The following is a 16,469-nucleotide window of genomic DNA, read 5'->3' as shown; positions in this document are numbered from 1 at the left end:
GAAGCTGAAGTAGCAAGCCTGGAAACAGGCTCACAATTGAAAGACAAAACCTTGTCACACTGTTGGCTTTTCATTTATAAAATGATCAGATGACATTACAAGCTGACCATCCCCTATCTGAAATCCTTGGGACCAGGAGGCTGTTTTGGAACATCTGTATATACATAAGGAAAGATCCTGGGGACAGAAGCCCAGTCTGAGCAGGACATTTGTTTGACTCATGTCTATGTCAAACACTTGAAGGTAAGGGCACACAATACTTTTTAGTGCTCTTGTGTTTCACTGAGACCTGTCACATGAGTCCCCACGTGAAACTTTCCATTTGGGGCATTGGAAAGTTTTGGACTTGGGAGCATTTCAAATTTCAGATTTTTGGATTAGGGATATTCAATTCATATTTCATTTTCAACATAATTTTCATGACTGATATAATTTTCTTCATTCTTAGTGCTGATTTTATTTTTCTTAAACATTACTCAACTAATGTATTAGTTTAAAAACCTAGAATGTTTTTTCCTTTTTAATATATGTTTAAAAATATGTGTTTAATATTTCTTTTTATCCAGGCGTGTTTCGCCGCATATCGCTGATGATATTCGAAGTTAGAAAGGTGATCTAAAATGAAAGAAAACACAGTTTTGATGGTATTCATGGACCCTGCCCTGCCCTTTTCAATATGCCTCTTCCTGAATGATTTCATTTATTTATTTATTGTAGTAAAAAGAACCCTGGTTGGCAGGTCTGGGAATGCTGGGGAAAAGAGGACGACCCAAGGTTAAAAACGAGTGTGAGCTCTTGCCCTGAAGATAACCCTGGCTATCCGACAGAAAATTCCTTATTCAAACTTAAAAGGAGCATAAGAGAGACCTCCCAGTGGGCGGGGCCTGGAAACCCGGCCATCCATCATGTTGGGCTCCACATTTTCAAAGAAAGAGGTTCTGTAACGAGTCAAACTTGAATTAATCTCATACACTGGCAAGCGTCAGCTGGGACATTCATCTACAAATTGAGGCTGCCACCGCAAATCCAGGGCTTTCTAAACCGGGCCTCTGGGCAGAGGGGAGCCAAGGTCACGCCATCGGTCACTCCCCACAGGCACCAGGGTGGTTTCTTCTTTTTGTTTTTTTGGAGGGACCCACAAGCTCAGAAGTGCTTCCTCCTGTTCCCCTTCGGGCTGGGCACCTCGTGGGCGCAGACCAAACGGAAACTGCCCGATGATTTAAAGCTAAAGGTGGTGTTAATTTTGTAAGGTATAAAATGGTATTGTGGAAAATAGTCTTATTATTTTTTTTTTAAGAGAGACATACCAAAGAACCTGGAGTGAGTATATATATTTGGGAGGTGATTTAGAATGCTGGGGTGGCAGAGCGCTTGCCTGGCATGTGTGAGGCCTGGGGTCCATGCCCAGTACCACAGGCAAAAAAAAAAAAAAAAAAAAAAAATATATATATATATATATATATATTAGTTGCATGACAAATGTTGATAATTATTCAATCAAGGAAATGGAGAGATGGAGGCTTATTATTTTGTTCTTTCACTATGCTTTGAAAATTTTCATAGTAATGAAAGACCAATAGCAAGAACTGAGGAAAACTGATGTAATGAATATTCCTTTCATTATGGTAAGAAAACAATAATGAATGATAGTAAAAGAAAAAACCACAAAGAAACAAATACAAATGAGCAAAATGCTCAACATCCTTAGGATCAATAAAAGGTTTTAGCCATAATATATGATTTTAATCTCCTCATTGGCTAAATTTTTTTTTTTTTTTGGTCAGACTTTTGAAATTCTGCCTTTCCCTCCATCGCTCCCGCTCATTGGTAGAATTTTATACTCAGTCCTTTTGGAAGTCAGTTTGACAATCATAGCAAAAGACTGAAAGGCCGGAATGGTTTTTCTGAGCCACTTTATCCTAGCAACAAGCTGGGGGAGGGGGAGTCCTTGACCCCCAGCAACAGGGGACTCAAAGAGTAAGTGACAGGGTACCCCACATGCAAACACCGATTACCGTGCGAACATCTGAAGAGCACACTGAAATAGAAAGGAACTGAGCAAGGGCACATATCACTGACATTGCTGTGCTCTCTCGGGCTAGTAGGATTATAAGAGATGACTTTTCCTTCTGTAAGAGTCCCTACAATTATTGGAAAGTCAAGATCATTTTGAAAACTTAAAAAAATAGCTATCAAGTTTTACTGTTGAGGATCCTTTACTTATGAAGAGACTTGGTCTTGTACAGAGAGAGCTCGGAGGGACAGTGGCAAAGACGCAGGCAAGAAGAGCTATCTAACCTGGGACCCTCAGCACCAGCAGCTTCAGCTTCATGAGTCTAGAAGCTACGGAAGGAAGAGGCTGCGTAAAATATGGCAGAAGAAAAACAGAGCATCTTAGAAAAGAAATACACACTGGAGATGTTTTGTATTGCCATCTATTTGGGGTTGTCATAAAGGTGGCCAAGGGACAACCCAATACCGAGCGCTCAGGGAACAAGCTCCGGTTGCTGAGGCTCTAGTATTCACCCACGATAGAGCCAGGAAACTTCTGGGGACAATGAGCACAATGCCTGGCCTTGTGAAGTGCCCTGCAGTGGAGACCCAGGGAGCCCCAGCCAACTGCAGGCCAAGGAAGTGAACCCTGCACATCCGGAGCCTGGAAATGTCAGCCGGAGGACCTGATCTCCCTCGGGAATCTGATTTCACACATAAACAAGGACAATGGACACTCTGCTGAGGTAAGCTGTGCACACAGGAACCTGGTCCTCCGCACCATGACGCAGGAGAGTCGTGTGGCTGCTGTATATCACACCCCAAAATGTGAACACCCCTGGCTGCAGCAACATGCAGCAGAGCTGTCTGGCCTCTAAACAGAGGCCTGCCTCGCATACTGAGCTGCATTTCTAGTCACAACCACAGAGACACTTAGAGAAAATCCCAGATAAGATCAGGGTGGAAGCCAGCATCTAAAGCCAGGTACACCTTTGGGTCATGCGGCCCCTGCACCGCCTGCATGGGTAGCCAGAGAACACAGGCTGTGGCTAGCTGCTCACGAGATTGACAGAGCCTTATGAGACTTCACTGCTGATTATCAGGAGTTACACAACCAGGGCAGACGACCATTGCAAGCCAGTAGAAACCGAGTGGGGAGAACCAGTGGGAAGTGGAGGAGAGAAGTCACAGCCCTCGGCAGACCCTGCCAAGGAGATTTAAACGTGCTGCTCTGGAGTGCACAGTTCTAGGTGCCCCATTATTTCAACCAATGTTTCTGTATAGTTGCCACAAATGGGCGGGAAAATGGCAGGTCATACTGGTAGGACCAGGGAGTAGAGGAATAGATGAAAGTACTATGAAAGGCTTTGTGATGAGAAGGGGGAGATAAGATGAACCGGCAATGATATACAAAGTAGCTTCAGGCCAGGTGTGGTATGTGCGTGCCTGCACATGTGAAGACTACTCTACGGTTTTCAAGAATGAGTTTTAATTTCTTTGACAAATGAAAACTTAAAGGTAAGTGAAAAGGGATATAAAAATACTCAAGTCAATATTTGTGTCAGGGCAGTTACAGATAGTGGTGCAGGCTGTGCACTGCACAAAAGCATCAGACGTGGTTAATATCACAGACATCAAAGGTTGAAATATTTATATTGTGAGAGTATTTCAGTAGCCGGCAGTGTAATGAGAAAGAGTGTCTAAAATTTGCGGTGGTACCATGTGACCCTCAAATAGCCTTGTCTTCCAAAAAAAAAAAAGAAAGAAAAATCGTAACTGAAGGGGCTCTATGAAATTAGTAGTAATTTCCATCCTTTAGAACTAAAATTCTCCGAGCATTTAATTTAAAATCACAAAATAGAAGGGTAAAGGGAACATATGGAGAGGTACTGAAAAACCACCAATTTCATTTGCTCTGTTTCCTGTTTCTTTTCTTAATTGGTTCTGCCTAATTCAGTGTTCTCTGAAAGTAATTTTTACTTTTTAAGGTAATACAGCATTATTTTCTTATGCTCTCCAAAGAAATGAAAAGGGGGGAAATTGCCTGAATTGAGGCAGCACATCATGCTTTTACAAATTTGAGCAATTTCTATTACTGAATCATAAATATTTAAGGGCAGAATTGAAACCATCACGCAGGAAAATTCTCTATTGGACACTTCCAAGTGAATATGTCTTTTAGCAAACACTGTTTGTGCCATTATCTAAATCATAGGAAAATAGCCCACATTTCAGATTCTGAAAATTGGGCAAATTAAATATTGGTGTGCACGGCATGAGATGAGTCTATCTTTCTCTGATTTTTCTCCCCCCACTCCCGCCTTTTGTCTAGGCATGCAGAACAGGATGACTCCAGCAAATGCTTCCTTGCTTTTGGGATAAAGCAAGCCAGGTGTGAGAAGTTCTTTCTCATAGGCCTGCAATCATATACCCCGACGGATGCTGAATTATTAACGGGGAAAAGAGAGAACAAATAACCCAGAGAGGGTTCCTGGCAGCCACCGTTTGAGGTTCGGGGTATCGCCCAACACTGAGCATGTCGGAGTCACCTGCCAGGAACTATCTGGTTCCTACTCTAGGGCTCTGTTTCCCTTCTTGGATCTTATCTGGCATCTGTCGGGGCGATGGTCCATGTCGAAAGATATAGATCCTCTTTTTATTCCATTAAACTTCGGGATCTGGTTATGATATCATGCCTCATGTATTTTCATCTACCAAATGATCCTAATAGCTGGTTATCTGCTCCCCGCAGAACCCAGGCTCGTGCTGGGAGAGGAAGGAGGAAAATCAGGATTCTATTAGTCTCATCAGAGCTCGGTCCTGCAGTTCTCCTGGGTCTGGCCGGGACTCTCTCCTCATCTCATCTGTCGGATAGAATGGCACGAAGAACGCTCGATTCACATGCCATCTCTAGACTCAGGTTAAACAGGCAAAAGGACTGCCGCCTTAGCATTTGCAGTGAAGTTCCAGCTACGGGACCTGATCAGCGGAGGTGTCTGTGTGAGGGTGCAAACAAGGGCGGGTGGCGGGGACAGGGCGGAGGACTGGTGAGCAGGACCACCTGATCCAGTCATGTCAGCTGCTAAGTAAATGGATCTTTCTGCCTGGCTACATGGGACACTTTGGTAGATTGCTTTTCTCCTTTACTTTTGGGATGCAGAACAGGATGATTCCAGCAAATTGGGAAGATGATCCTAATTTACACAACTGAGTCTAAGTTCTTAGGATGGAAAAAACAAAACTAAACTAAACTAAATCCAGCATTTTACCAGTTTTGAAGACGGTGTCTGGGATGGGCTTCAAAATCACGTCGGGGGAGGGGGAAGGAGGGAGAAAGATGGGGAAGCAATGTGGCTGGGACCCGAGCATCGTTTCATCGGGGTGAAAGGTACAAGCCCTCCACCTCAGTAAGTGCTCAAGATTTCCCATCGTAAGAGTTAAAACAGAATGAGGCAGAGAATCGGTGGTCCAGAAGCCTGCGAGTTACTGATCTCAACCTTTAGCATCACTGAAACCTCGTTTTAAAAGCTGCTAACGAGGACTGCCGTCTCACATCCGTTTTCTGCTCTCTACCCCTGCCTGGCTTATAAGAGGCCCTAACAGAGTGGTCAGTGGCCAGGGGTGAGGAGGGAGGACGTGAAGAGGAGTCACACCAGCCTGCACGGGATGAAGGAGCTGCTCATACCATGGGCTTCATGTTCTTGGGGCCCAGGATGGAAATCAGCACCCCGCCCCCCCATCACTGGCCAGCATGGATGGGGATGCCAAGCTGTGGTGCACTGGGGTGCTACACTCTTCCTTACCTACTGTGGATGGAATCAATGTCAGAATCAATAGCTATCAACTGGGCAGAGGAGCCGTAGGCTTATCAAGGACAGGAGAAAATCCACTCCTTCAGTATGGTACGCACCCCCCACGTCCCTGGGACTCCAGGAGGGGGAGCCTGCAAGACGGTCGGGCATCCGAGGGCACAAGGAAGGCAAGAAAGGTTCCATCTTAGTCCTGTGAGGCTGGTGTCCTGGAGCCGCCCTTCATGATTAAACTGTCTTCAATACGCCTAGTAACCCTCCACCATGGAAAATTCTGAACTTGATTCCAATCATTGGCCATTGCTTTGAACAGTCAGCTTCTTCTAGGAAATCGGACATAAGAAATAGGATAACTAAATATCCCTCTAAGTACTTAAAAATCTGGAGGTACAGGAATTTGGAGGCTTGATGTAAATCTTTTTTGAACTGCACCATGAATCATACCTTACAACAAAGCATACCCTGATCTTGAGCTTACAAAACAAGTTCCTTCTAAAAACAGGAATCAGAAAAGAGAGGCGGGGTGGGGGGGGCAGGGAGGGGAGAGGGAATTTCTGCTGTCTCTTAAATTAAAGACCATTTCTTGGCATCAAGCAGCCTGATTCTATTGCACTTGAAGCAACGGGGTAAGAGGTAAAAGAGAAACCTATTTGTGGATAGGCTAATTGAGCCAGTGGCCCACTTGAAGGAAACATAAAAGCATACCAAGGATTTGGCAGAATTATAAGCCGAGAGTTTCTGTAACACAGGTTTCTGCTTCCAGGGACTCCTAGGAAGCAGTTCTTCCTTTGCTTTGGGCAAAAGATCTGATTTAAGTTTCTTCTTACTCATAATCTCCCAGCAAGAGGAGAACTTAAGGATTGCTTCATTTTTGCCAAACGGTTAAAAAAAAAGAAAGCTCTTCCACCCTCTAATTACGCTTTAGCCCCAGCCACGGCAGTTGAGCCTGAGGTGCACTTCAGTTCTCTGGGGCTGGTTCAAACCTCCTCCTGCCTCTTCCCAGAAAACCTAAAAAGCCTAAAATAACACGGTGTCCAGGCACCCCTTTCTGTGATGTATTACCGGGTGATCTTAAAAGGCTGGCGGGAACCCCCTTGGGATGTGCCCTTGGGTCCTGCCAGGTCCTCCTTGCTACACTGGGCACCCACAAGAGCTGCTGAGTGCTGACTGCTAACCATGACTGAGAACCCTCCCTGTCCCCAGGGAGGACACCCCCACCCTGGGGGGACCTGAAGCAAGAGAACAATGTGGGGGTGCAGAGCCTTTGGTGCACCTGGGATTGAGCTGAGGCTAAATCCTAGATGGGCTCCGCCCGCTTCCACCTCCTGCCCATCACCTCCCCTCTGAGGGCACTTCCCAAGGAAAGAACCCCCTGGGAATCCCTATCTTCTGCTCTGTTTCTAGAGAACCTGCCTGTGACACTTCAAGAACCCGATGGAAGCCAATTAAAGTCAGTGGGTATTGCGTTTAGGGAGTGGTCTGTAAAGGCCCACCAACCTGGTGCACTCCATCCGTGCTTAGGCCCAGGGACAAAAGCTGCAGCTTTAGGATTACATGAAAGAGAAGGCTGCAGTCTACTGCAGCTCCCATCTGCCTGGGGTCCAACTTAATAGACAAAATAGCCTTTCCGCTCCCAGACTCAGTTCCCAGTACCCTCCGCAGAGCCTCTTCAGGAGACTCGCTTTCCATCTGCGTCACAGACCTGGCTTCCCCAACACTGTCCAGCCCAGGAGGCGGCGGGTGGCTTTGTGGGTTTCTGATTGATATTCCTGGATTCCAACTCATGGAATTTGAAAACACCTTGGGTTTAAGTCCATGTGAGTCCTGTCCACATGCCTGATGAAGGCCTGAGGTCCATTCACCAAAATGAAAAGCATCATTTATCTTGGGTTTCAAGAATGAAAAAGAGAAAACCAGTCGACCGCACCGTCAGGAAGACTGTCTCTGCTCAGGACAGCCAAGTTCCTTGACCTAAAGAGATCTCAGTAGCTTGGGGCTTGTTCTCCTGGTTCCTAGCCGCTATCCTGTACACTTATATCCCTCTTGTCCATCCTCTAAAGCTTCTGTCTTGGCTAACTCACAAAACGGAGCCTGGTTTTAGAGTGGAGGGTGGTCTTTCAGAGGCGGGGGCTGAGTCCTCCCTGATCTCCTTTTCCACAGCCTGTGTTTGTGGCAGGGGACTGGATGGTTGGTTCTTGCCTCTGGCACTTCTGGGTGGCCTTTAAACCCCATCTGTCCATCCACACTGGCTGGCCCTCCTCTTTTCCTCATGGCAGAATGATGGGCAGCCAACACTAGCTACCTCCTTGAACTGCATTTTCCAAATAGAAAACTTCCTTGCCCCTAAGTGTTGATGATACTGATTTTCTTATAGCTCTAATTAATTAATTAATTATTATTATTTTTTGGTACCGGGAATTGAATCCAGGAACACTTAACTACTGAGCCACATCCCCAGTCCTTTCTTATATTTTACTAGAGACAGGGTCTCGCTGAGTGGCTTAGGGCCTTTCTCAGTTGCTGAGGCTGGCTTTGAACTCTGGGATTACAGGTGCGGGCCACCGTACCTGGCCAAATGTGATTCATTTCTGATACAAGCTCTCCCTGTGTTGCCCAGACAGGCCCTGGACTCCTGGTCTCGAGTGGTCCTCCTGTTTCAGCCTCCTAAGCAGTTGGCACCACACTCGGTTCTTGTAATTTTTTAAAGTCTTCTCTTTCTTTTGCTTTAAAAACTCTTGCCCTCCACCCAACGCTATGGAGGTAGAAGTGTGATATCCTTGGTGACAAATCATCAGCTCCCAGCCAAACTGCAAGGAGCAGAGTTGCAATAAGGACCTCAATTTACTGAGAGGGTGTGAGAACTCAGGAGCTACAGACCCTACCGCCAGTCTCAGCCTTGCCACCCATTTAAACTCTCAAGTCAACACACTTCTGTTAGCTGGCAGTGTAGCCCATGTAACATGTGCTTAGGATGCATCATGAGGTCTCGGGTTTAATTGTAGTGCAAAAAAAAAAAAAAAAAAAAGAAGAAGAAAAATTCTGCAATGCTGATAATACTATGTACATCACAAAATTATTGGAAGAAATAATAACATGGAAAATTCCCAGCAAGGTGAGAAGATGTTTCACAAACATTAAGGGTCTTCCCCTTGTTGTCCTTGGTTTCTGTGTTTTCCCACCAACTGAGAGTTTCTGGTGGAACCAGGTGAAGGGGTGTGGCTCCTGGAGCCCTGGAGGAAGCAGTCTGGGCCAAGGTCAAGTGCGGGCCTGGGCCGGCCTGAGGCGCTCTGAGGGGACCCCACACAAAGTGGCCTACCTGGTGGTCGTCCGGATGGTGTTTTCTTTCGTGTGATTGTGCTCTTTGCTCACTTTTTCTGGAAGGAGAAAGAGTGAAACGTGGATCTCTTAGGTTGTGTTCACTGAGCTTTCATCGTTTAGCAGAAAACACCCCAGCTTTGCTTTGTCTCTTGTGGCTTTCTTTGGGTCTCCTCTTTCAACACTCAAACCCTCCCTGTCTTACTGAGCAAGATGCCTCAAAAGTGCACAGACAGAACCCACAGCAAGAATTTTATTGAAAAAACCAATCAAAGGGAACTAGTTAGTAAGTTTCAGGTGTGATGTCTGATTTCCATCGGCCCTGGTGAGCGCGCACACTCCCCTCCCACAGTGATAGGTATGCAGAGACAATGATGTCTACTCTGTATTTCCCCCAGCCGAAAATTTCTGCTTTCCTCTGATTCAGCATGAAAACTGCAATTGTTGCAACTGTTCTGCCCCTGGCTTTGATGACAACCTTTACGCATTCTGTATTGTCAGGCCCCTTTGTGAGAGGGGATATAAAAACAGCTAGAAGACCTCTCGGTGCCGCAGTCATCGACTGCTGATTCTGATAAATGTCACCACGGACAAAAACAGATCATTAGACACGAAGAGGGAAGCCCTCCCTTCCTGGGTCTTGGGGTCTGAATCTCCCAGCTGTCAGAAATTATTTAATTAGCTTCTAAGAACACAAAAAGTTGATCTCTGGCTTTCTCAATCCAGTTCAAATGGGAGGACTCTACCGGGACCATAGCAGCCCTCAATGGCTTCCTTTAAGCAGCTAGAGAAACCATGGCTAACTCTAGGAGGGTCTCAGATTTCAACGGCAGGACCAGGAACAAACCCCCGATCCTGTGGGGTTTCAGAAAAATGTAAACCAAGGTTTACAACATCTGTCCCACACTTTGTAACACTAGTCTGAAGCCACAGTACGTGTGTTTACGTAGACAACTCCTTTCTGTCCATTCAACAACGACAAGGGTGAACTGGGAATGCCAGCCAGTGTTCTTACAGAGAGCAGGAAGTCAGGGCTAAGTGACTTGTCTGAGGTCCGTGACAGCGCCAGGGTGAGAACTCTCAGACACCGAGTTTTGAGCTGATAGGAGACTGTGATAATGTACTGTCAGAGACTTTCTGAAAAGAACCACACAGGTCTCACTTGTGCTAATTTTAACTCTCAAATGATTTTAATCATCGTCAAAGTGATACTGTTTTCAGATATGTCTCAGACTTTAAAATAAAAAAAAAATCACACGGTTTTGGAGCTTGTAAAGACCCGTGTCCTATTAAATTGATCAAACTGGTGATTTCCAATAATGAAGAGAGCTGAGCAAAAACAGCCCTTGTTGGAGAAGCTGGGGGCCACCATTTTCAGCACGATCTGGTAGGAGTTGTCTCCAGGCCAAGGAGAAAGCGAACCATCACGGAGGAACACAGATTCTTTCCTGTGTTTTTTGTAGAGAGGAAAATAAGTGAACACTTAAATAATGAGGAATTTAGGGCTGGGGTTGTGGCTCAGCGGCGAGCACTCGCCTGGCACGTGTGGGGCACTGGGTTTGATCCTTAGCACCACGTAAAAATGAACAAATAAAATAAAAGCATTCTGTCCATCTACCAACTATAAAAAATAATTTTTAAAAATGAAGAATTTAGTGGATGTTTTGTTACCCATAACAAAACAGTTTATCAAACAAGTTCTACTGATGCATAAACTTCAAAGCATAGGCCAGTGCTTGACTATGGACTATGGACTTTTGGGTATTTAGAAGCTAATTAAATAATGTTTCTATCATAATCTGAGTCTTCTCTGTGTACATATCAGTGCCATTCATGTTCAAAGAATAAGTGCATATTAAATTTGTTAGGGACAAATGGTGTGTGGCTTGAAAAGAGCAGCAGAGAGGGACAGCGTAGGTGCTGGGACCCTCAACTACTTCATCCAGACCCTTCACTGGGCTGGCCATTACTGCACTTTGGAATGGAAAGTATTCAAAGTAGGAAAAGTTGGCTTACAGAAAATATTCACTTAGGGCTCTACCTGGAAGTAGTCTTCATCCTTTTGACTTCTGTTTAGCAAGTTACAATATGATCTCATCGAGCCAGACCACACTAACTTGAGTTCATGGCAATTCAGTCCACACTGGAGCAAACGTCAGTGTGTCTTTCGCACAGCAGGAAAAAATAAAATGGCTGTTAATCCGATCAACAAACCAGATCAAAATCAGAGGTAAGTTTTTTTTTAGCCTGGATCGTTTTGCACCAAATTGCAGCGTTCTCATTTCAAAAGATTTTTAACTATTGACTAAAGAAAGTCTGGCAGGAATTCTGATTGGCAATGCTTTGTGAACTGCTCATCTGGGTGGCAGTCTGGGTGTTAAAGTAACAAAATTGACTTCTGTCTAAAACTTCCTATCGTATGTGGGTCGGCTCTTCTTTTTTCCCTATTTATTTATTTATCTATTTCCTTGTTAGAAGGGCCTTCCTCCCAGAGATCTCAGGTTCTGGCCTTTCCCCTGACCCCAACATACCCGACAGCTGGAAGAGAAGCTCAGAGGCCATCTTCACAGAGATGTCCTGGCTGAAGAGGCTCCTCTCTGGGGGTACCCTGCCCTCTGGCACCTTCTGTAAGGGTTCAGTCTTCTCTCGCCCGATTAAAGTGCTGTAGCCAGCATTCCGGCTGGGTGACACGGAGACGGGGGCGTCCTGGACATCAACCTCCATGGGTTCCTCTTTGATCTTCACCGTCCGCGTTTCCTTGTAGCTTTCCGCTGCGAGCAGGTAAACAGAGAGAGACAAAGACACACCACTGTTTCTTAATTCTGAACCGACTCCAGATTCTAATGGCAAAGAAAACTCCGAGGCTGAGTGAAGGAACAGTCCGGAAAGAGTGGGCGCCATGACACTCCAGACCATTGATGGACACCATTGGTCCAACCCATCTGACTTCTATAAAAGTGAGAGATTGAGGCTTCCACTTTGCGGCCCAGAGAAATGAAGTGTCTTGTCCAAAGTCACACGGAGGGCCATGGAGACAGGTCCGGGTGTCTAGGTCTAGAACTCACTAGGTTTCCTGACTGGGTCTCCTTACAGCCCCCAGGCCCCCTTCCTCTCCATTATGCTGCTTCCAGAACCAACCGAGAACATGGTCAATGCCTGTCCTTGTTCTATCTAGAACTGACTCAATTTCAGTGACTCAAATAAGAGCAAGCCTGTTAATACTATAATTTCTTCCCCCTATTTTTAAAGCTGGGATCAATTTTTTCTCTCTCTCTTTGAAGGCACCTAAATTAATAAAGGGTAAATAAGGTCAATTCAATGGAGGGAGATATTTACACCTTGCTGGAAGCTAGTAATCCTCAAGAACACCCAGGAAGTTAATTGCAGCCTAAGGATTAACACCCAGAAGAACAGCACTCTCACAGGTTATAATAACAGTTCAATTTACTGACAGCTCTTCCTTTGGGTGTGCCTACTAGATTTTTCATCTTTAATCTAAAACACACATTTGCTTGGAAAGGTCTGAGAGTCTGTTCACATGTTCCTTAGAAGGGATGGTAGGACATTTTTGAAACAAAGTGGGACAATCAGTGCAGACATTAATTTGGGCCACTTTAAAATCCAATCAACAGTTACCAGTAACTACTGTGTATATAACATTCTAGAAAATTAAAAAAAAAAAAAAAAAAAAAAGGAGACTAAGACAGGCAGGTAAAAGATAGATAGATGACCGACATCTATCTATAGGCATCTATCTATGAATAGTGGCCCTAAAAAGATATGTCTATGTTCAAATCCTAGGAACCTAGGAATGTAATATTATTCGAAAAAAAAAATTTGTAGATGTGACTAAGTTAAGAATTTCAAGATAATATTGTCCAGGAGGACCCTAAATCCAATGACAAGCATCTTACTGGAGACCAGAGGACAAGATACAGATACTGTGGAAAAGCCCAGAGTTACGTAACAACAATCCATGGAGCCTCTGCAGCTCCCAGAGGCTGAAGACATAGGGAGAATCCTTTTGTGTTGGGTATGACCTGCCCAACTGACTCCTGGGCAGGCCTCTGGCTCCCAGAATCATGACCAGCTACCACCCTGTGGACAACTTTGGACAACAAGCCTAGGATGACTGACAGGGCAATAAGACTGTCCGTGGTACAGTCAGGAGAGGCGAAAGGGAGACCTCCCGTTTGGTGAGCCCCATGTCAGAGAAACTGCTTTCCCGCCAAGCATGGCCCTGATGAATACCTGCATAATTTATTGACGGGCAGTGAAGAAGGAGAGCATTTTTAATTAAATGATTAAAATTAATATGGTGCCATCAATGAGGTCTTATTTAAGAAGCCGGCTAACTGACCTTCCCCGCCCCCTCCCGACACGTTCCACATGCTCCTCAGGGAAAACTGCTGGTTTCTTGTCAGCATCTAAACTGCAGGCAACTGGGATGTTCAATTTAGAGCCTCTCCCCTTCCCTAATTCCTGCATGTCTGTGAAGTAGCACATAAAACGCAAGTTCACTGACTGAGTTGTGAGAAGGAGGAGGAGGAAGAGGAGGAGGGGGAGGAGGAGGAAGAGGAGGTGGAGGAAAAAGAGAAGGAAGGAGAGGATGGTGGAGGAGGGGAAGGAGGGGAGGAGGGAGAGGAAGGAGGGAGGGCATTCCAGGTCCCGCGCTCAGCCCCTCTGCCTTCACTTGCAGCCCACCTCTCTCCTAACCGACTGACTTTGGTAATGGCCATCCCACCCACTCAGGAAAGCAATCACAACAAGCCTTTCAAGTTCCCTCAAAGTACTTAAGATTTGTAAAAATAAACAGTGGGGTCAGTGTCACAGGTACATAGTGATGATACCTCGGCACCCTGCACTGGCCAGTCATTCTGAAGCGGAAGGCCAACACAAAGAGACACCAGCCCAAACACAAAGGCACTCATTGAGTTAAAAAATAAAATAAAATAAAACAAAAACTCAACAGCATAAAGCTAGAAAGAAGCTCCATTATTTATCTTCTCCCCCAACCCTGTCTCCTCAGCTTTGACCCTGGATTAAAAACTACCTGGCTATTTGCAGCACTGGTTTTAATAAAATTAGTTGTTAAAATCTACTTGGGATCATTTCAAGTATGATTTGCATGGAAGTGTTTCTGCCCTTTCTTATGACAACTCTTGACCTTTCGAAAAAGCACAAAGCACTGATCACTGATAAAAACCTTTAGCATCCTTAATCTCCCTGATGGATTCCAGACTTGGAGAAGGGTTTTCAAACTAATATCTCAATGGATGAGTAAGACATATTACAATCAATATTTTTGTAGCCCTTTCTGTTCCCTGCACGATTGCCAAGTGCTTCCTTGTCTTTTATGGAAAAAAAAAATCAGGAGTTCTCCATCTTGGCACTATCACCATTTGGGGGCAGGATTTTTGTTGTGTGGGGCTGTGCTGGGTATTTCAGAATGTTTGGCCACATCCCTGGTCTCTACCACCAAATACCAGTAGCACCAGCCTCTGGTATCAACAATCAAAAGTGACTCCAGACATTGCCCAATTTTCTTGGGGAGAGGGAAGGGCAGAATCACTCTGAAAACCACTGCTCTGAGCTTTTGCCACAGTCTATTTTTCCTTCCAAAAAAAAAAAAAGTTAAAATTGCATCCAAGGCAAAAAAGAAAGGTCCCTGGGCAGGTTGACCCAGGAGCACAGGTGACAAGTGATCGCTCCACACCCCATGGGGTCCCCAGGACCCCCTTTATTCATCTTCCCCACTCTCAAGGGACAAGTCTGTACACCAGGGTTCACCTCTTTTCCTGACACACACAATAGGGCTAGTTTTAGACCCTCTTTTAAAAATAATAGGCTGAATATTCATTTTATTCTGAGTGACCTTTACATTACTATTCCAAGAAAGAAATCAGTACATAAAACAGAGATGAGGGATAAAGTGTGAGGAGCAGGTGATGCTTGGGGGGGCTGTGCATGATTATCTATCATGACACTTATTTTGTATTTTTGAATTTCCTAAGATAAATACTGGCACTGTACCGTGTACCTGTTCTGTTGTGTTTTTTTTTTAAGGGAAAATGAATATGTATCCCCATAATAATGTTACCGCTGTTGACCGGTGACGAGTCCTTGCTTCCCAGCTGTTGAAGAATAACACCAGAAAAGCACGCGCCGAGGCAAGGTCAGAGCGGAAATTAGAAGTTTATTAAAGGACAGCAGAAAAGACTTCTCCTGGAGGAAGAAGGGGACCCAAGAGGTGGAATCCGTTTGGCAGGCAAATGTGTTCCCCTTTTTATAGGTTTGGTGATGGAATGCCAGGGGGAAGGGTTAGGACCCAGGTGGGCCAAACGGGCAGGAAGGACTTAATTATCACCTTTTGGGATGGGCTTATCACTTCTCTGGGATGGGCTATCTCCAAATCTGTTGGGGGCTGTTTCCTGGGCTCCATTAACATTTCTTTGGGGTGGACTTTGGCCTAGGGCCTTTTCAGGACTTCATTAACTAACATTCCAGGAGCTGTCCTGTGTTTCCCGGAATCATTCCCAGCATGGCCTCCATTTTAGATTTCACTCGATATTAGACCCGATTTACCTAACTACAGTGACTACCTGATTTTAAATCTGGCTTCAATAAGATGACAAAGTCCGGTCTCTGACACTAGTGTGGGATGATATTTGCTGCAATGTCTAGTAGCATTTTTAGGGTGGGCTTGTCCAATGGATAAATCCTAGTCCAACTCAACTGGGCAGCAGGAAGGGGAAAGGCAGTTAGTTCCACTGTCTTTTTTGCCTTCATAAACCAGCACATAAGAGGCAGCCAGCTATGCCTTATTTCACCCGTCAGCTACTCGGTCATTGGACAGCCTGTCTTTAAGGTGGACCATGTCCTCAGTGTGGCAGACAGTGTGGACTTAAGCAAGACCCAGTTCTTGCCCTCAAGCTGTTGACATCTAGATGTTTGGTGAGGGGAGGATAAACATCCCTTTGATACAAGGAGAGTTATAACACAGGGTGTGTGTGGGACAGCAGCCAGAGCCCACAGAGGGGACTGTCCTCTCCCAGGGCTGTTTGGGAACATCCTGTCGTCTGATTTGCCTGAGGGCCAATGTGCAGAGGGGAGCTGCAGCCTGAGCAGGCAGCACTCTAGAGTAACAGAGCTACTCCATGTCTGTCCTGAGGGCTGGGCTCTTCTCCTGTGGCTGGGCACCATCTCAGGCGGGCCCATAACCTGGCAATTCTTCCTGAACACCAAGACTTAAAGCTCCTTTAGACAGAAAAATGGTTTGATTTGGAAGCCAAAATGCTCAGTCCCGTGTGAAGTGGCACAGTGGGACCTTCCTTGGAAAGCTGGGGGGGGGGG

At 45.4% G+C, this 16,469-nt stretch overlaps 1 protein-coding gene across 6 annotated transcripts in view; it reads right to left on the bottom strand.

Moving 5' to 3' along the window:
- The window catches only part of Znf827 (zinc finger protein 827), a 163,722-nt gene that overhangs the window by 65,445 nt on the left and 81,808 nt on the right, over positions 1-16,469 (bottom strand). For all 6 annotated transcript variants that reach the window (XM_076864511.2, XM_076864510.2, XM_076864514.2 and 3 more), the window contains 2 exons: positions 11,648-11,887; positions 9,118-9,175 (listed from right to left, as the gene is read on the bottom strand). In XM_076864511.2, the coding sequence (XP_076720626.1) occupies positions 9,118-9,175; positions 11,648-11,887 (298 nt within the window). The remainder of the gene's footprint in view (positions 1-9,117; positions 9,176-11,647; positions 11,888-16,469) is intronic.

This window comes from Callospermophilus lateralis, chromosome 8 (assembly GCF_048772815.1).
Source record: "Callospermophilus lateralis isolate mCalLat2 chromosome 8, mCalLat2.hap1, whole genome shotgun sequence".
Taxonomy (NCBI): domain Eukaryota; kingdom Metazoa; phylum Chordata; class Mammalia; order Rodentia; family Sciuridae; genus Callospermophilus; species Callospermophilus lateralis.
The sequence above is the reverse complement of the archived record's forward strand: the minus strand, read 5'-3'. Positions and strand labels throughout refer to the sequence as shown.